The sequence below is a fragment of the Rhineura floridana genome, chromosome 15 (genome assembly GCF_030035675.1).
Source record: "Rhineura floridana isolate rRhiFlo1 chromosome 15, rRhiFlo1.hap2, whole genome shotgun sequence".
Classification (NCBI taxonomy): Eukaryota; Metazoa; Chordata; class Lepidosauria; order Squamata; family Rhineuridae; genus Rhineura; species Rhineura floridana.
In genome coordinates, this window is record NC_084494.1 from 31,204,907 (window position 1) to 31,224,927 (window position 20,021).

Here is a 20,021-nt window from a genome sequence, read left to right on the forward strand (position 1 = left end):
GGTTGTCTTTTGGCACCACTAAGTTATAAATTGGTTCAGGGCATCACACTGGTTCTCATTTGTCCTGTTCTTCCTGGCCCATTTAAAAAAAACACCATCACACAGTTTGAGACAAGGATAACTTTATTATGACACAGTTTTCAAGTAGGATGATCACAGGGACTAAGCAGACAAGTCCCAGTTCTATTCCTGTTTCGTCCTGCATGGATGCTACAGTAGGTCTAACAACAAAATATGCTCTGGGTTCAGAATCTGGCCTTGTCCCCTCACTTCCATTGATCCAGCTACTGTATTTCCTTTGCAGGAGTGAAGGTCTGCCAGTGAAGGCCTTCTGTTTCAGTTCCTGTTGTTCAGTTCTCGCGCAAGTTGACAGAGACCGCAGAGTGGACACCAAACCATGACCACCCAGTCCTCACAAATGGAACCCTGGGTGGAAACAAAGGCTGGGTTAAAAAGGAAGGTCAGAGGTGAGGGAAACTGTGTAGCGCCCAGGAGAGAAAATTGGCTTGTGATTGACACAATGACAGAAATTCCTAACCGGCTATGGATTCAGTTGGCCAGACTCGGGCAGATCAAGGACCAGTGGTGGCTGGTGGATTCCATGTCAGTGGAGCAATGGAATCTGCTCTGGGTTTTAGTTTGGACTTTCAAGGAGCTGCGCAAGGTTCTTCAGCACCTTGGACAGCTTCTTGAAAGTTTGGATTAAAACCCAGAGTGGTTTCCACTGCCCCACTGACATGGAGCCACCATCTGCCGCTGTCAAGGGCATTCAGCCATAGAGCTGGTTCAGCAAATGTGCACTATCCACAGGCTGATTACTGTAGCACTTTTAAAAAATTGAACAAACACATGACTTTTGAACTTACAGTTGTATGTTCAACTGTAATGAGCAAGGTTTGAAGTACCAGTTCATGTAAACATTGCCCGTGTAATAACTGGATCAACTTTATATTTTATTTTTTAAAAGAAAGCCATCATAGAAATTAATATACAATCAGCATCAGTCAGGAAAATAAAAGACACTTCACTTGGAGCCTAAAAGAAAACAATTTAGGTGCCAGGCAGACCTCTCTGGGAGGGTGTTCAGAAAAGGTCCTGCTTTGGGGGTCATCCCTGACACCAGAGGTTGCCAAATGGCCAGAATAAAATGGCCCTTGTGCCTTTAGTAGGAGCATAATATGCAAAAGCCAGCTTTTAATAAGAAGGAGAGACGCATTATCACTTGATCATTTCTGCACATCAAACTGCTGCTAAAAGGCAAATCTCTAATTGCCGACTGAAAAGTTGGCAACCGTAACCAGCTCTAATCAAGATAAGAAAACTAGCATAGGGTAGCTCACCCACCCCTCTTTTGTCTTCCTCCTTGGTAGGTTTCAGGTACATTTAACAAATGGGTGGTAAGCAGAAATTCAACAGGTGTAGCTCTTCTCCATCACTACCACTCCATGCCAGGAGAAGCGACATGATTCCCATGTGGCTAACAGGCTTGCTAGCTGACTGACATATTTTCAGTCTAGATAAAAGTATTCATCATAACAGACTAGGATTCTCTTTTGGACCAACAGAGCAACCTCACATTTAATTACCACCCAACCCCTCTCCCCACATCAATCTTTCTTTGACTTCCCACATTTCACCTCAATGTGGAATCTCTCGCGCACACCAGTCCGCAGGGCAATGAGAGTGCCAGGCAGGTACGGCAGGCAGCAGCATTCACCTGCTTGCTCCGCTACACGGCAGGCAAGGATACAAGGCACGAAAGCACCACAGAGACCTGCAGGAGAGGAGGGAGAAGCATTGCGCATGTGTCCAGAAGAAGGGAAGTGATTCCCAGAGTGGATTCTGGGAACCAAGTCCTACGGGAATGTGGAAATGTTTAGCCTGGAGAAAAGAAGATTAAGGGAGAGATTATAGCGGTCTTCACATAGTCTGAAGGGGCTGTCACACACAAATGGAGCAGACTAAAGGATATGACTACAGTAAATGGGTGGAAATTCCAGCTAAATTTCAGTTAAACATTATGAGAAACTTTCCAACAGCCATGGGAGGTGGTGGACTCTCTGTTGGAGGTATATAAGCAAAGGCTAAATAAGCATCTGTCAGGGATGCTGCAGCAAAATTGCATTATGCACTGCAGATCCTGCACTGAGTTGATCAGGGTGGGGAACCTTTTTGGCTCTGCAGACCAGATCCTTATCAGATCCTAGCTTTGCAAGCCAAATTTGAGAGGTGGTGGGGCCTCTCATCTGTCAATCACCTGTTGTTGCAATGACACCAAGTGATTGGGTGCTTTGAAGTCCCAAAGTTGGGCCTTTAAAGGTCCACACAGGACTGACAAAGACCCCTGCTTGGTGCTTTAAAGCACCTTTGGTTTTACCACCTATCAGCTTATGGGTGGTAGGTAGTTGCCTTCTACTGAATCAGACCTTTGCTCCATCTAGCTCAGGATTGTCTAAACTGACTGGCAGCAGCTCTCTAGGGTTTCAAGCCAAGAACAGTCCCAGCCCTACCTGGAGATGCCGGAGATTGAACTTGGGACCTTCTGCATGCAAACCAGATGCTGAACCACTGAGCTACTGTCCTTCCTCAAAGGAGTAGGCAGAGCCTGTTTTCCCTTGCCGGCACACAACTGGGAGCTTTCAAGTGTGGTCACATGTGACATCAAGTGTGGGACATGTGGGTGTGGTTTTGGAAAAATGGCCTCATGGGCCAAATTTGAACCCCCAGCAGGCCACATCTGGGCCACAGGCCAGAGGTTCCCCAAGCCCTTGGAGTTTTATTGTTGTTATGTGCCTTCAGGTCGATTACGACTTATGGTGACCCTATGCATCAGTGACCTCCAAGAGCATCTGTCATGAATGACCCTGTTCAGATCTTGTAAGTTCAGGTCTGTGGCTTCCTTTATGGAATCAATCCATCTCTGGTTTGGCCGTCCTCTTTTTCTACTCCCTTCTGTTTTTCTCAGCATTACTGACTTTTCTAGTGAATCATGTCTTCTCATTATGTGTCCAAAGTATGATAACTTCAGTTTCATCATTTTAGCTTCTAGTGATAGTTCTGGTTTAATTTGTTCTAACACCCAATTATTTGTCTTTTTTGCAGTCCATGGTATGCGCAAACCTCTCCTCCCACATTTCAAATGAGTTGATTTTTCTCTTATCTGCCTTTTTCACTGTCCAACCTTCACATCCAAACATAGAGATCGGGAATACCATGGTCTGAATGTAGCTAGTTGAATTTCATGACCAAGACCCCTTCCAACTCTGTGATTCTATGGCTGTGTATTAAGTTCCTTGAGAAACTATTTAGTTCCCTAGAGAAAGACCTTTGACCCCCTCAACACTTCTGTACTCCCTGGTGCCCACCCCTGGTCCCTACCCAAGTCTCCTCAGTTCTACATAGCCAGAGCTTGGAAAAGTTACTTTTTTGAACTACAACTCCCATCAGCCCAATCCAGTGTCCATGCTGGCTGGGGCTGATGGGAGTTGTAGTTTAAAAAAGTAATTTTCCAAGCTCTGTTTAACATAGCCACATGCTGTAGACTGTTTGCTGGGCTGGGGAAGAGTCCTGAATGGAAGAAATATGAATACCACCCGCAATGGGTTTTTTGTTGTAAAAGTTTGGTTGTTAAATGGTTGCTTTTCACTGTAAAGGCTCTTCTGCGCAGGAGGGTCAAAAGTTCAAAGGAAGGTTAAAACGTTAATGCACGGGTGCGAAACATGTGGTCTTCTGGTTGTTGTTGGATTGCAACTCCTATCAGCCCGAGCCAACATGGCCAATAAGGTTCCCCAGCCCTGCTTTAAAGGGGTGTTTAGCTTAGGAAGTTCTGTGCAGGAACCTCAAAGGTTCAGCCTAGGGCCCTGGCTATTAAGGGGAAAGCGAAACTTAATGGTGAACTTACTCAGCTTTTGACTGGCTGAAAGGCTGGAGGGGGAAGTGAAAATATTGTATAAAAGTCAAGCTAGAAAATTGGGTAAGAGCATTATTCTGGAGATAGAAACTGGAAGAACTGGTGTTGGAGAGCTGAAGGAAAAAAGAACCAGAAGAAGATCACGAAGGGATCGAGAAGCCGAAGTAAGAGTTGCAAATTGATGTATTGATTTGGTTATGGAAATAGTCTAGAATAGATATATCTGGATATGTTTATCTCTCTTTGTTCTTTTTTAAAATTTGCTGTTTTGGGTAACCACTCAAACTAAAATTAGCTTTATTTCTAAAATAATGTTATCAAAAGCTGTTTAATGTGTTGCCTTTCTAAAACTTCAAGTAAAAGCATATTTTGCTTTGGAAAAAAAAATTGGTCTGAGGCCTTGTTATTCATCCCATGGCTGAGTGCCGTACCACTCCACCCAGTATTGGGAATAGGTTAGGCCAGCCGAGTCCAGAAGATTAAAGTGTCGATTAGTGGAGGCAGCCAGAGATTAATGAAAATATCCACTTGGTGGCAGCAGTGAAGTTAACAAGAAGGAGGGGTTAGTTTGGCTGGCTAGCTTGCCAGTCTTCCTTCTTATAGTGCAGGCTACATTATGCCCTGGTTCTAGTCTGACACTAACAGTGGTGGCTGGTGCCTACTGAGACTGGTGGGGTGGAACCCAGGCAGCCCAAACAGGAAGTGGAACCAGAGTCAATGATAGGCAGAGAGCCAACTAATTCTGATTTGGTTCCCACCCTCCTCCCTGCTGAGCTCTACAAAAGCAACACTGAGACTAAGGAGGAGGAAGCGCAGAGCCAGGGTCACCCCCAGGACAGGTTGCAAGTGGGAAGGCAGGCAGCTGGGGGCTGGCTGAGGGCAGGCTGAGGCTGGTGGGGCACTGCCCCATTTGCCCCAATGGAGCAGCTGCCACTGCACTCTAACCACTACACCTCAGTGGCTCATAATTCATAAGCCACAAATTCCTGCCATCAGCCTGTTTACTGACAGCTCTTCACCCCATTCTTCCTAATTACTTTTCCTTCCTTTTTTCCTCTCTTTTCCCATTTCCCCCCAATACATCTTGTTGTTACCTTTAGATCCTGTGGCTGATGGCAAGGCTTGTCTTATTTCTCATTTCTGTACTGCACCTAGAGATGTGAAGGCCCGGGGGAAAAATGGAAACATTTTGGGGGAAATGCTATTTAAAGTTTTTTTCCATTTTTATTTTTATTTTTAAAAAGAAAAATTCAGAAAAAGCAGAATCCCCTCCCCTCGCCATTCCCCCCCCCAGGCCTTCACATTTCTAATGGCATCAAGCACTTTTAAGTAACAATATAAAAAGACACAAGGAAGGTGTCAGCAGTCATGTGGTTCACAGAAGTACAAAAAATCACTAGAAAAAAGGGATTTTTGTGGTGGAGGGAATCCTCCAAAAAGAAACCAGTGGGAACAGAATGCTTAATGACTTGCGGGTGAAGAAAATACGGGGGGGGGGGATGGAGTAGCCTGGAAAAGGGCATGAGTGGCTGGGACCCTGTATAGGACCACTCCGCACTGCAACATTTTATTGCAAGTACAACTAATGGTAACAACAACAGCAACAATAATAATACAAAGCAGCAACAATCAATAAAGTCACTACTGGAGTATGTCCCTCTCGGTTTGCTAACTTTTGAAGTTTATTGGCTCTTCTGAAGGCCTCGGTGCTGATTGCCTGACGGACAGCTCATTAGCACTCCCTTCCCATGTACAGACAACCACTTGTGTGGCAGAAGGGGACTGCTAGGCCCCCCTGTGTTACTCACAGATGCCCATATCGGAACAGCAGTCACACAGGTCTGAATTCCAGGCTCCCTGGCTGCTGAACGTGTAGTTGGTGCCTGCAGCTTGTGGCTGGGCATCAATGATCATTTCAGTCTGATAGGCCATGTCGACTCCTGGAAAGTGGAGGGGAAAGAAAGAGGAATGCCAGTTATTCCCACCATCAGGCCCACCTCACCCCCCAGCTGTGGGGCTTCATGGGCCTTGGGCAACAGTGAGCCCTTGAAGCAGCCCTATCTTCACCTGTATTGGGGGGCTAGGGTTGTCAGTTTTCTACCAGCCCCTGCTCTAAAGCCTTTAACATCAGTACAATCTGCAGAGATAATACTTATCTCTATGACATGGAAAGTGTTGCTTGGTGATTGGAGACCTTCCTTTTTCAACAAGCCTTTTATGTAGAGACCTTATCTCAGTATGCATCTGTGTTGGAATTGTTTGTAGTTTTTTAAAAAAGATGTTTAAATATTTATTTTTAAAGATGTTTTAAAAGATGTTTTGTTTTTAAATGTTTTCAGTGCTTTTGTTTGCTGCCCTCAGCTCCTTCTGGGAGGAGGGGCGGAATATAAATAATATCATCATCATCATCAATACATACCAAACTGCTTTCCAAGGCTCAGGAGCAAACCAGGCTGTCCCATTTTTTCTGATCAGATGGCAACCCTATGGCTGGCTGAAGTGGAAAATCAAAGTGGACCTCTTCCCATCAAATCAAATAGGGTCCCATTCACTTAGAGGTATTCTTACACAAATCTTTTTTGAAAGATGTTAAAAGGCTGCTTCACATGTCATTTTAAACCATAGTTCAACTTAATTATGGTTGAAAGGTGCATGGGTAGTGTGCTGGTGCACGGGGCGAAAAAGGTGGATGCCCCACTCCTCCCATGCTCCTGCTGTGCTGCTGGGAGTTAAACCATAGTCTGGCTTAGCATTATGTCTGAACAAACCATGAGTGGTAAGCCAAGCAGTGGCAGCTGACAGCTCCATGTCAGTGAGGCAGTGGAATCCACTTTGGGGTTTAGTCCAAACTTCAAGGAGCTGTCCAAGGTGCTCCAGCCATGGAGCCACCAGCCACCACTGAAGCCAAGAACAAACCTTGGTTACACAGCTTGTATTTTGTTTGGAGTGAGACATAAACCATGGGTTTGGGTTCAGCTTAGCTCCTGGCAGTGCAGCAGGGAAGGTGCAAAGCAACCACAATTTTAGCTGCTTCCTAGCAAGTCGTGCACTTGCCTTTAAACCATAGTTCAGCTTCACTGTGGTTTTGAAATGATGTGTGAACTGCGCAGCTCTGGTTCATTTCAGTGGGAGTTGTGTAAAAGACCCTCTTCCTGGTCTAGATTGTGTCTTGTGGGTCAGTTCTATTCCACTGCTATCTTTATTCCCCCCATGTGTCTCTTTGCTTCATGGCCACTAGCTAGGAGTAGAGGGAGATGCAGGCCTGCACCGTTGGCATGGCAACAAGGTAGACTCGTGCTCAGATAGCTGATCTGTTGTGGAGCTCCTTGTACAGCTGTGTTCCCACAATCACTTCAGCTTAAACAGGCCCGTCACTCCTTTTTGCTCTTGTCTGAGGCCATGTTTACATGGACTAGCTCTTCCGTTTTCCTTCTTGAGGCTTGCATGGAGACATTTTAGACAGAAATCCCATTTGCTGCCAGCCAGCCTGAGAATTTTGGGCAAGGCCAAAATGTAAAAAGCGGCAGAACTTCCCTCCCTAAACAATACAGGGCTGGCCTGTGTGTTGCAGGGTTATATGTTGTAAGAGGTGGGTGAGGGAGAAACGCCTTGAGATGACAAGAAGCTCACACTGTCACAACAAAGAAATCTGCTCCAGAAAATAATATTTCTACTGAAATCTGTGAAAGGGATGAGCGTGGGAAAACAGGTTAGGATCAGCTGAGGCTGCCTCCAGACTTTCAGCATTTTGCCAGAGGGATTGAAACAGATACCAGTTTGCACATTTAAAGTGGATTAAAGCACTCTGTCACCCTAGCGCTACAAATGCACTTTGGAAATGACTGGGAAAGGCAGTGAAAAATGTGGAATGAACAAATGATTAACAGGAAGATATGTAAGCACCACACAAGCAAATCAGGATGAATGCTCAATGTCATATAACTGCCCCATAAATAAATCAGAAGAAATTTTGACCAGATTGCATACATACCATGCATTTAAAGCACATTATTTCCTCCAAAGGATCCTGGGAACTGTTGTTTGCTTTGGGTGCTGTGAGGTGTAAGCTACAGTTCTCAGGATTCTTTGGGGGAATAATGTGTTCTCAATATGTGGTGTATACACAACTTTTCTGACCACTGCATAAGCTTTATGCAAACAAATCAGGATGAATGCTGAATAACAGGTTGTCTGGAGGAGTTCAGAATGAGTTGCCAATGCAGGGATCCGTTTGGAGTGTGTGTATGATGGTGACATATGCTTAGGAATGTCACAGATGAAAATAGAGACATGCTTATTATACCCTAATTGTCATGCCAGCACACTAATTTGGATGCCAAAGACCACTACCTAAGAAAGTGCACATATGTGCGTGCACACGCACCATTATGAGCTGCTGGATGTCTGTGTTCTCTCTTGTATTGTTGATTTTGCAATAGCTTGTCCTGCACTGTTTTTAAAAACTGAGGGAGCATTCCTCCTACAAGCTATCAATAACTCAAAACAAGCCTCACCACCATGAGAGGTCTCTCTACACCTAGTCTCCACCTTTGTCAGACCGGGGATTACGGATGTAAAGATTGGTCCGTTTTGCTTCTCACAGTTTCTCTTTTTTCCAATCTTAAATTCAGTCTTCTGCAGTCATTCACAATTTTTTTAAAAAAAAATCCTCATGAGAATTCTTCCACATTTTAGTATGTAGTTTTGACCACTGTACACATTTTTGCAAGCAATTTTTCATCATATAATGCATTTTTGTTTGTTATTTTCACTAATATATTCATTTTTGTAAACTGCCCAGAAAGCTCTGGCTATGGAGCAGTATATAAGTACAATAAATAAATAAATAATTGTTATGCACATTTGCCCCTAATATATCCATTTTTGTAAACATTGGTTGGTTGGAGAAGGGCATCACAAAATTCAGATAAGTGCAAATTTCAAAGGATGTGCAGATTTGATAAGATGTGGCTTTAAATGTGCTCTGGATTAAATTTCTCCCCAATTCCTATCTTTAACCCAAACATGCATTTGGAGACCTCTCCCTTAATTGTTTACCAGATATACACACATGGTGGTAGTGCTGCTGCAGTGACCCACTTTAGATCAGACTGCGACCCAGTTGTGGTCCAGGTGAAGAAGACAACTTAATGTTCACACATGTGCGTTCATTTGCATGTGCTTTAAAAAGTTGCCATATATACCCCCAGAAGTGTAATGAGTTCCTAGAGAGGAGGTTGAACCCAGAGGAAAGACCGCTCTGGGAATCTGATGCAAGGCAATGGATTGGCTGCCTGATATGAGTGTGCATGCTGCTTGCCTCCACTTTATGTGCTACTTGTGTGCTTGCAAGTACATCAAACATTACAAAAAGGCTCTGTGTCTCCAATGATCTTGCCTCCAAAGGATGCCCATCCTTGATAGGGATGGGGAGAAATTCAACTCAGTTTGGACTTCAAGACGAATCTATCAAACCTGCACTTTCCAAAACAATATGAGAACTGAAACACAGCCATCCTTTGAAATTTTCAGTTTGAATTTTGCAATGCAGCTCACCTACCCACCCACCCACCAATATTTACAAAAATACATATGTTAGGGGGAAAGTGTGCATAAAAAGGAATATATGAGGGAAAATAACATACAAATGCATGATATGATGGGAAGTGGCTTGCAAAAATGTGTATATTAGTCAAAACCACCTACAAAAATGTGTTAGGAGAAATTCACACTGAAAAAAAAAACACTTGCTCAGCTGCTGCAGAAATATGGAGAACTGAATGAAAGATTGGAAAAATGAGTAACAGAGACAACCGAAATGGACAGAACTTTCCATCCCCAATGCTAGGTGAGCTCTGTCCCTAGAGCTTCTCTGGGGGAGTGGGGAGCCTGTTCCCTTAGGGGCTGTCTGGTCATATGTGGTCATTGATTTGAGAGGGATCTACAGTGCTGGAGAGGAACAAAGAGTGGGGCAAGGCCCCAGATGAAACCACATGGCGTGTACATTTCAGCCCTTATTAGGAGTTTCACCCATGCACTGCTGATAAATGAAAGCTGGATTGGCTTCATTTGGGGCTGGCCCCAGAACAAGAAAAGTATGTGGGGACTGTGGATGGAATGGTTCAGAGTCTTTCAATATACACCAGAGGGATTGCATGAAACACAATTTTTAATCTGTGCATAGCCAGTCAAGAGTTTATATAGCAGTCTCAAACCGTCTTCTGACTGACAGCCCCTGTGAGGCTTTAGGGCATCTCTAGAAGTTGCCATTTTTAAAGAAAGCATTGACTAGTGTCCCAAAGAAGGGAATGTCTCTAAACTATTAACCAGGGGTATAGTCATGCAGGATCTCAGGGGGTCTTAGACCCTTTACTTTCTTGGGAGCAGGGTCCCAGCAGGGTCCCTATGTCTCCAGCATCCTACAAGCCAATCAGAATGAAAGGCAGTGTGTTAGCCACTGAAAAGAGTCTAAGTTGCTTCTTTCCTGCTTATTGCAGCCAAGGAGGCAAGTCAGCAACTGAGAAGACTCTTCTCAGTTGCTAACACTCTCCTCTTTCACGCTTATTGGTTGCTAGGCATTAACAAGAATCTAATTCTCAACCCCACAGCAAAAAAAGAGAGGGGACGGACCCTGCACTTCTGAATTTGCCACTACGCTACTGCTAGTAACTATCACTAGACAGAGGGGTCTGCCAAAACAGAAGGATTTTCAAGCCTAGAGTATATCTTTGCATTCTATTATGGTCAAAGTCTGTAACATTCTTATCCTCCCACCCAGGCATTTTTTAAGCAATAGTTGTGTGTCCAAATGGACAACCAGTCCTAGCTTTTGGATACCCAGTGGGCACAAATGGACACGTAAAATTTAATCAATAAACGAATAACACAAATTCAGATTGGAAGCCACAGAAACACTGGCTAGGTGTGTGAAGTTTTAGTGAAATTGAATAGAAACAGTAGAACACAGGAACACCTTACAAATAATGCTTAGGGTTATTAAAAACCACTAGTCTTTCTTAAAATATCTTTCTTCATGTACTCTGTAATGTCTGGTTCTCTGCATCTTCAGTCTTTGTTCATAAGTATTCTGCTACAGCAGGGTGTGGATTATGTATTTATGAGTGGGTAAGAATTTTGCTAGGCTGGAAACTTGTGTAAATGCATTTGCATGGCTGTGCTCACTCACTGTTTACTTTTTCTTCCAGTTGGAATCACCTTTGCCTCAATCCAAATATCAGAGCTTGTCCATGGTAAGAGAGGCTTTCACATGCATACCATTTGAATGAAAAAAATGGCTACCCAGTAACAATTTCTTTAAAAATGCCCCCCTGACTTCTCCTAAGAACTGTCAAACAGCACATCTACCTCTCATCATAGTACTTGTATTTGTCAGATGTTCTGCATTTTAAATAAGGTTGCCAATATTTGTCACACACTCGATGTTTTAAATAGAGTTGCCAACTTTCAAAGAGGTTCTGGATGTAGCTGTCCCTTTGACAAGAGAGGATTCATCTTCACCAGTTCTCTGGTGAACACATTTAACTCCCTGCCATTAAAAGCTATAGTTGCTGATCTCTGCATATCAAACCCTGTTAAAAGTCTAGCACAGCCAGACCCCCTCCCCCCTCGGTAACCTCATTTTAAGAGATGTGGATTCATGAAGATGTATCTCCTTATAGGAGGAAAAACCTCGGGCCACAATAAACTAGTTAGCCTCCAAGGTGCCACAGGATTTTATGGGGGAGAAAGTCTTGTTGAAATCAATGGGAATTAAGTACTTAACTGTGCTCAAGTTCCACTGAAATAAATGAGCTTAAAAGTCCAATCCTAAAAACATTTTCTTGAAAGTAAATCCCATTGATTTCAATGCAGCTGACTTCCAAATATTGGGGCTTAAGCTTTTTAAACAAAGTTAGATTTCTTGGGAATGCAGTGCATCCTAACTTCTACATGGTGCAGGCCGACATGAATGTATGCCTGTGAAATTTATCTTTAAGGGGCTAGTCTACATGAAAAAAAAAACACCTTCAGTTGCATACTTCTAGCATGTATAGTGTTATGAACCTCCTCATTCTTGTTTGCAAGCATGTCAAGCATTCTCCTTTTACAGACATATAAATCTGAGGGGTTATGCAAGGTACACCCAGAGATTTTCCTTTCCTGCCTTTAATACTAACTGGACGCAACGAAATGAAGCAAGTGATATTTTCTTCCTTACTTGCTTGGGACTGTTTACCTGCTAGATTGTGTGCCAGACTACCATTAAGTACACAGAAACGGGGCCAGAAAAAAAAGGTGGCAATCCTGTTCACTGGCTCAGCTGGGATTCAAATCCCAGTTTCAAGTTAGGGTCTATCAGTTTAGCAGCTGCACCATAGCTTGTTTTCCAACACCCTCTCTAATTCAGTGCAGTTGAGTGGCCACTTTTATATCTCTTCAAAACAAGATTCAAAGAGGGCAGAGATTTACGTAAAATTTGCATATCTTAATAAATATAAATAAATGCAAATTGAGAAGTAGTTACTCTAATTTCAGGAAATATATCTCATCCTAGTGGGGACCACTAGCCAGTGTTCATGCTCAGTCTTTTGTCCAGGTGCTAGCTGTTGATGGGCAACTTCAAAGGCACTCCTTTCTCTTGAGGATTCTTCATCGTTAAAACATGCTTCAGATAGAGGACTCCTTCAAATAGAGGACAGTCCTCTGTAAGGTAGGACATGTGGCTCTTCCAAAGTCAGTTCAAACCCTTTCCACAGCCCCTACTGGCCAATCCTGATCTCACTACTTTATCCACTTTCTGCCTGGGCCTCAAAATACTTCAATCAGTTTCTGGATGTTTTAGACTATAATTCCCATCAGCCCCAGCTAGCACAGGTATGCTGGCTGGGGCTGATGAGAGTTGTAGTCTAAGACATCGGGAAAGCACCAAGGTGGAGTGATTTACACACTTGCCCTACACCAGACATTTCTTACTAGTTCTTCTGTGTTTCCTTCTTCAGGCAAAGCAAACAACTGATCTGTGCTTGCCCAAATAAGAACTTCGTCTCTAAGGCATATACAGATACACACATCTCCCCAGTATTCTACTTTACCCCCTTGGCTCAAACATTTTGCAGAAAACAATGGAGGGAGAGAGTCATTGGTTGCAATTGCGTAACAACTGCAATTACACATTTTCACAACCTGGCAAAGTGGAGAGAGCAGTCACAGACAGCGGGAGAGCTGCCCAACGGGCTGTGGCTGCAATTCCGGAATTGTGTCCAGAATCCCCAGGGAGCCTTGGACAGCCCTGTAGCCAGCCTTCCTTGTTAGGCGGGGCAGCTACATTTCTAGGTGGGGCATTGGGGGGGAGGTGTATAGCGCCAGCCAATTCTCCCCCTCCCTCGGTGGAGAGGACATGAGGGCCAGGCCTGGGGAATGACCTTCCCCATCACTCCTCCTCCATGCAGAGAATGTGTTAACTTACACGAATGAAATTTAATCAGTTGAACTGTCTCACTCTTTTTTGAGAGATCCCCAGGAATATCAGACTCAAAGGCCTATAGCTAGAGTACCCTTTCACCTGTGGTCTGTCCCTGTGTTCTGATTCTTCATTAAATGGATTACTTTGCTAAAGACAGTGAGCTCTTGAGCTTCGCTTTGATGCTGCATTAGGTATCTCAGTTTTGGATTCCACCTGAAAAACAAATTTGTCCATGCTACAAGTTTAGGGAAGCACAGAGAGAAAATAAATATTGTAGGGTGTGTTTGTTAAATGCTCCTTGAGAGTCCCTCCTTCTTGTCTTGTTCCTGACCTTTAGATTTTTCTTTGTGTTGGACTATCAAGGGAAAACTTTTTAACTGGTTGCTATTTAAAGGACAAAGTAATTGTAGACAGTAATTGGATTTTTCTTTTATTGGTTCCTGGCTTGATTTTTCTGTCCACAAGCCTTTTCTGAAAAGGCCCCATGCTGAGCTGCACATATTGGGGAAATTAGGCTTGAGTTACAGCCTAGGTGGCCAGCCAGCTAGCTAGCTAACTGTAGAATACCCAGCAATATTTCTATTCCTTTAGGGCTGTTTTCATCATTTGGCATCAAGTAATCAAGAAAAAAAAAGGGGGGGGAATAGCCAGTATGATTGTGAGTATAGTGAGTGCTTTAAAAGAGTAAAGGGTAGCCATTTTCTTCAGATCACTTTAAGTTATCTCTTTATTTCACCCTTTAGCAATATGTATTCAATCCTGCGCTGTTCATTATAACTGCAGAATAAACAAACTCTTCCTTCTTACTGCAGGTAAAAAAACATGCTTCTTTATTGTTGACTGGGTAGACAGCACAACTGAAAATGAAAATGAAAAGCAGAGCAAAGGAAAGTCCTAAGGGTGGAGTCTAACTCTAGTCCGTAGTACAAATTTCTAATATTTAATTCTTCAAGGGTCATGTTCCTATACAGACTGTTTTTTCAGAATCAAGTAATTATAGGGTGATTGTGATAATGAAAAATCCACCCTCAGTCAGGGAAGGTCTTGAGTGAGCAGGCTTTGGAGGGCTCTTCCAGATGAGGCTTTTGTTGTGCGCTCGCTCTGCCTTGTGATTTTTCAGAGAGTCCTGTTCTTGAACTGCTCCTCTTCCTAAAACAAGCTGCCATTCTTGAAATGGAGGCTGTCATTGTCTGTCATGTCACAAATTAAAAATAATATAATCCCCCCTCCAAATCCTGGTGTGTGTGTGAAGCACAGCTCTGGGGGGGCACAGTCCCCATTTGCCCCCCTCTGACTGCAGGTCTCCTTCCTTGGAACCCTTACATGGCAGATCAGCTTCTCCAAAAGGCAGCTTGTTCGCTGCTAGGAACCTTTTCCTGCAATGTGTACTACCTGGGGAGCCTAAGGTATGGTCTATGCAACCTTCATACAGTGTGGCAGCGAAGCTCACCATGCCTAGCCAGCAGCAGCCTACATGAGTATGTGCCCTAAACATCTCCCTGGATTCCCGGAATCATCTGCAACATTCCAGGGTTTCATGGCAAGCCACACACAGCAGATAAACCAATGTGGAAATTGGTCCCCTGTTAAGTTAAAAGTCAGAAAGCCACTGGGCACGAGTGCACTTGTCATGTGCATATCAGCACATATAAGCAGTTTGGAGGGTAGCACAGAACAGCCCGATGCAGACCCTTCCAAAAGTCATGCATTTGCCATTTAGGTCACAAGCCTCCTCGCACCTTGCCCAAACACCAACCAGTCATGAGTGGAAAGTTTGCTAACATTTCTGTATAAGCCTTTGTCCCTTACCTGGTTTTTTCCTCCCTGGAACTTCAGGTTCTGTGTTGACCAAATGACTTCAGGTAAAGAAACCAGTTGGGTGGGGTTCAGCTGGTGCCTCATATATATATATATACTCTCTTGGAAGGGCGGGGAAGTAGCCGTTTGCTGTGGGGAGAGAGTAGATAAGGAAGAAAACAGTCACCTGGGTAGAGGCAAGGGATTTAAGGTGGAGGAGAGGACTTGAAGATTGTGAGTTACTGTGAGGCTGCATAAAGAAAGTGGGTGTGATTTGGGAAAGAACTGTAATAAAAGGAAAAGTCATTCATCCCGCTCCACAGTCAGTGGTGGCTAGTAGCTCCATGTTAGTGGGGTAGGGAAATACGCTCTGGTTTTTAGTCCAAATTTTGCTGAAAGCACCTTGTGCAGCTCCTTGAAAGTTTGGACTAAAATCTGGAGTGGATTCCACTGCCCCACTGACATGGAGCCACCAGCCACCACTGTCCACAACTTTTAAAGATACAGAAGACCTCTTGGAGGCCAGGCCTGGCAACCAAGCAGTCTTCTGTATCTTTAAAAGTTGTTCAGGGGGAAGGGAGAATTTCACCTTGTGGTTTTTCCCATTACAGCGTTGCAAGAACACCTGCACTTGGCTGACTTTCTCTTCTCCTAAAAATACAGGATCAGTCTCAGGCCAAGAACCCGGCAACCCTAATTCCTTCCCTCCCCCCATCATTTTGGCTACATTTTCAATGAAAAGCACCATTCACCCATCACTTCTTTGTTTCATGCTTTTAAAAGTGCATGTTAGCCCACAGAACCCAGGAGGAGCCCTTGTTTGCTGTCCTCTCCCCGAGGATCCCTGCTTTGTACCCAAATGGATGTCCATGTGAGCATCATATTTATTTATTTATTTGTTATTTGATTTATATTCTGCCCTTCCTCCTAGCAGGAGGCCAGAGTGGCAAACAAAAGCACTAAAAACACTTTAAAACATCATAAAAACAGCTTTTAAAATACATTAAAACAAAACAACTTTAAAAACATTCTTTAAAAAAGCTCTGAAGACATCAAAAGGTTAAAAAACATATTGTTTTTTTTAAAAAAAAGATTTAAAAACATATTAAAAAGCAATTCCAGCACAGAAGCAGACTGGCAATATGCTGGCAAACTATGTAATAATGACCTTGTTATCTTTCAATAAAATTAGAATTGTAGTTCTGTGAGGTGCGCAGGGGTTTCCTAACAACTCTCAGCATGCTTAACAAACTATAGTTCCCAGGATTCAGGGTCAGAAGGCCAGGGAAAGCAATGGCAGCCTCTGTCCAGGGGGGCGGGGTGGGGGACAGCACCCTGAAAGAGGTATTTATGTTGGGACCATGGTACTGGGGGAGGGCCGTAGCTCAGTGGTAGAGCATCTGCCTTGCATGCAGAAGGTCTGAGGTTCCCCAGGTAGGGCCGGGAGGGTTTCCCTGCCTGAAACTCTGGAGAGCTGCTGCCAGTCAGTGTGGACAATACTGAGCTAAATGGACCAATGGTCTGACTCAGCATAAGGCAATTTTCTATGTTCCTATGGGAGGGCCTCAGTCCTCATCTTGATTCCCTCCTCAGGGCAATAAAAACACACACGCAAACAAATGAAATGCAGTCCTGCATCAAATGCCGTGGCTCATTGATAATCTGCGTGTAATGCATATACAGTGTAATCAAAGGCATTCAGTTAATACTCATATTTTACAAGAGAGAAACAAGAAGACCAACAAGCGAGCAATTAGCGTAAGGCCAGCCACGGCACAAAGCATATTTTTAAATCAAATCTTGCAGTTTTTCTTCCTCTTGTAAAAGTATTTGGAGTGTGAAACACTTGCTGATCTCATACAAATCACTAAGAGTCGATCTACTGGTAGCTGCTGGTCCAGTGTGGGTGGTGTAGTGGTGAGAGTGTCAGGCTAGGGTTGGGGAGACTCGGGTTCAAATCCCCGCTCAGCCACAAAGCTCACTGGGTGATCCTAGGGCAGTCAGCTTAATTTACCCCACAATGTTGTTGCGAGGATAAAATGCAGGGAGAAGGACCATTTATGCTACCTTAAACTCCTTAAGAGAAAGGCAATGTACAGGTAGAATAAATACCCAGGTCATGGGGAAGTGCGGAGGTAGATCCCCACCTGCTCCAGGATCTTATCCCTCCATGGAAGTTTGTGTCCTCCTTCCAGGTGTTCTGCACCTCTCAAGCGGAACCATGCCACAATTTGAAGGCCAGTGGCCGATCCCTATCCGAGAGCACTATGGATATCTTGAAAATGTCCCCACCTGGAAGACGTAGTAAGCCAGCCCTGTGTGCCCTTGGAGATGTAAATATTTGTCTCTGTAGGTCTGTCTCTACCTCCCCACCACCTTAGACTTTGGACTCATGCAGATGTCAGGAGGCTAGACCTGACATGGGGTGTTTACCCAAATGACGCAAAGAAGAAAAATGTGGGCATTTGCTTCTTCTGGATTTGTATATTAATAAAAAGAGCCACATCAAAATGTATATTTAATTGAAAAATGACTCTTGCACCTTCTGTTTGTTGATCAATGATCAGAGGTAGGGTTGCCAGGTCAGAAGTATCCCAAACCCTGAGATTTCAGGGGCGGGCCCCGGTGATACCATAGGGGCAGGTCCTAGTGATGTTATTAAGCATCAACCAAAGATGCTTGGAGCATACCACTCAAACAAACAAAAATTCTCTGATTGGAAATTAAGATAGATATCTAAGCTAAATGAGGGTGTTCCCAGGTTCAGCTGAAGTGTTGGGATCATTCCTTCTCACCTGCATAGGGAACCTGGGTAGGGAACATTTAAACTCTTGTTGCCAGAAGCAAGTAGGCTAGATTAAATGTTCCCTACCCAGGTTCCCTATGCAGGGACACTTAAACTAAGTGTCCTCAGGCCAGGCCAGTCACCAGAAGGCCATTGTAGGAAGAAGGGAGCCTAGTGTTGTGAAGATGTTAGATGGGAGCACTCAGGAGTAAAGATGGATGCCCCTGAAGGATGCAATTCTAAACACACTAAGGAACTAAGCTTCATAGATCTCAATAGGACTTACTTCTGAGCAGATAGGATTGTGCTGTTGGTAACACTTGACTAGGGATTCTATGCAAAGATATCAATATCAAAACAGGGTTGGCAATCCCCTGCTTGTAATGCCCTCCTTGCCTTTTAATGTGGCTGCTCCAAACTTCCTTACAGACTTGACCCTTCACTGCAGAGAGAGGTTTGAGAAATGAGTAAGAGTTAAGAAGATTCTCTAATCTTTTCTGCTTACCCTGTGGGCTGCTATAAACTCACTTTGACAGTCAACCCAATTCCAGTGAGTAACAATTGACAGAGAGAAAACACATCTGGTTTGGTCTACTTTCACAGGCAGTAGCTTGGAAACAACTGCAATTGAAGCCACACTTCCCAGTATGTGAATTCTCTTTTACTACTATTGGGCAAGAAACAAGCCAGCATGCAGACAAGGTGCATCGATCAGTGGGTTTAAGAGAATTGAGCTGAGTGCATGGAAACACTGTTGTTGCTTCTATGGATGTAAGGGAGTAAGGCCAGAGGTAAATGAAATGCAAATAGAAAAACAAAAGACAGTGATGATTCCTAAATGCAATACCATACCAGCCACAACAGGATTTCTACAAGTAAGGCAGAAAGCACCCCACAACCAGTCAGGGTTCAGAACCAAAACTAAAAAAAAAAAATCCTGGCAGCCAGTCAGCCAAGGTCACAGAAATCCCCATGCAGCACAACCTGACCCTGGGGTTGCAGTTTCTGCAGAATATTGTGGCACGATTGCTGACATGAGTGAGACCCTATCAGCACATAATACCTCTGCTCTAAAATCTGTACTGGTTGCCGATTTGCTACCAGGCCAAGTTCAAGGTGTGCTTTCCATGTTACGGGTTCCATATAGTACTTGTTCTGCTCTTGTAAGAAATTGATCCTTTAGTGTGGCAGCACCTATGCTTTGGAACTCCTTGCCTATTGACATTAGGCAGACACCCTCATTGTACTCTTTTCGGCACCTGTTAAAAACATTATTGTTTAGGCAAGCCTAGCCACGCATGTAGAAGCTACTGTGTTTTTTATCTGTTTTTAACTCATTGTTGGTTTTATTATTTTGAATGTTTTAAAATACCTGTCTGTAACTGTTTTTGCCAATAATTTCATTGTTTTAATTCGTTCTGCAAACCGCTTTGAGGTTTTTTACAATAAAACGGTATGTAAATGTTGTAAATAAAATACATACATAAATGTTAGAGTCGCTGTGGCCCTTGGATCTCTTTATTCTTTTAGGAACAACAGAATCTGCTTTATACAGACATGGGCCATTTGGTACTATTGAGCTCAGTACTGATGACATGGACTAGCATTGGCTCTCTAGGATTCTAGGCAATACAGTAGGGCCCCACTCATATGGCAGGTTATGTTTGGGAACCCCGCTGTAAAGTGAAAACCTCTGTAAAGCGCAACTCATTGAATAGAATGGTGCGAGATGCCCGAAAACCGCCGTAAAAGTGGAACAAGCGCTATATGAGTGGGGCTTTAGTCTAATTGCATGTAATTGAGACCGCCTTATTAGCGAAGCACCTTAAAGCGAAGCGCTGTAAAACGGGGCCCTACTGTAGTTTCTTCCAGAGACTGGATTTTGGACCTTTGCATGCAAAGCATATGCCCTACCACTGAGCTACAACCCTTCCCCTGTTTAAAAAAGTATCTTTTAAAATAGTTCTTTTCAATTCACTCATGAATGCACAGCATCTCTAGGGCAGGTCCACACCATTCATTTAAAGTATATTCAACACACATTTGAAGCATATGAATCCTACCAT

General features: G+C 43.7%; 1 protein-coding gene across 2 annotated transcripts in view; it reads right to left on the reverse strand.

Moving 5' to 3' along the window:
- Window positions 1–135: 135 nt before the first annotated feature.
- The window catches only part of CNFN (cornifelin), a 37,900-nt gene continuing 18,014 nt past the window's right edge, over window positions 136–20,021 (reverse strand). For both annotated transcript variants that reach the window (XM_061596945.1, XM_061596946.1), the window contains 4 exons: window positions 15,183–15,320; window positions 5,719–5,850; window positions 1,638–1,774; window positions 136–426 (listed from right to left, as the gene is read on the reverse strand). In XM_061596945.1, coding sequence (XP_061452929.1) covers window positions 337–426; window positions 1,638–1,774; window positions 5,719–5,842 — 351 coding nt within the window. In that variant the 5' untranslated portion in view covers window positions 5,843–5,850; window positions 15,183–15,320 and the 3' untranslated portion in view covers window positions 136–336. The remainder of the gene's footprint in view (window positions 427–1,637; window positions 1,775–5,718; window positions 5,851–15,182; window positions 15,321–20,021) is intronic.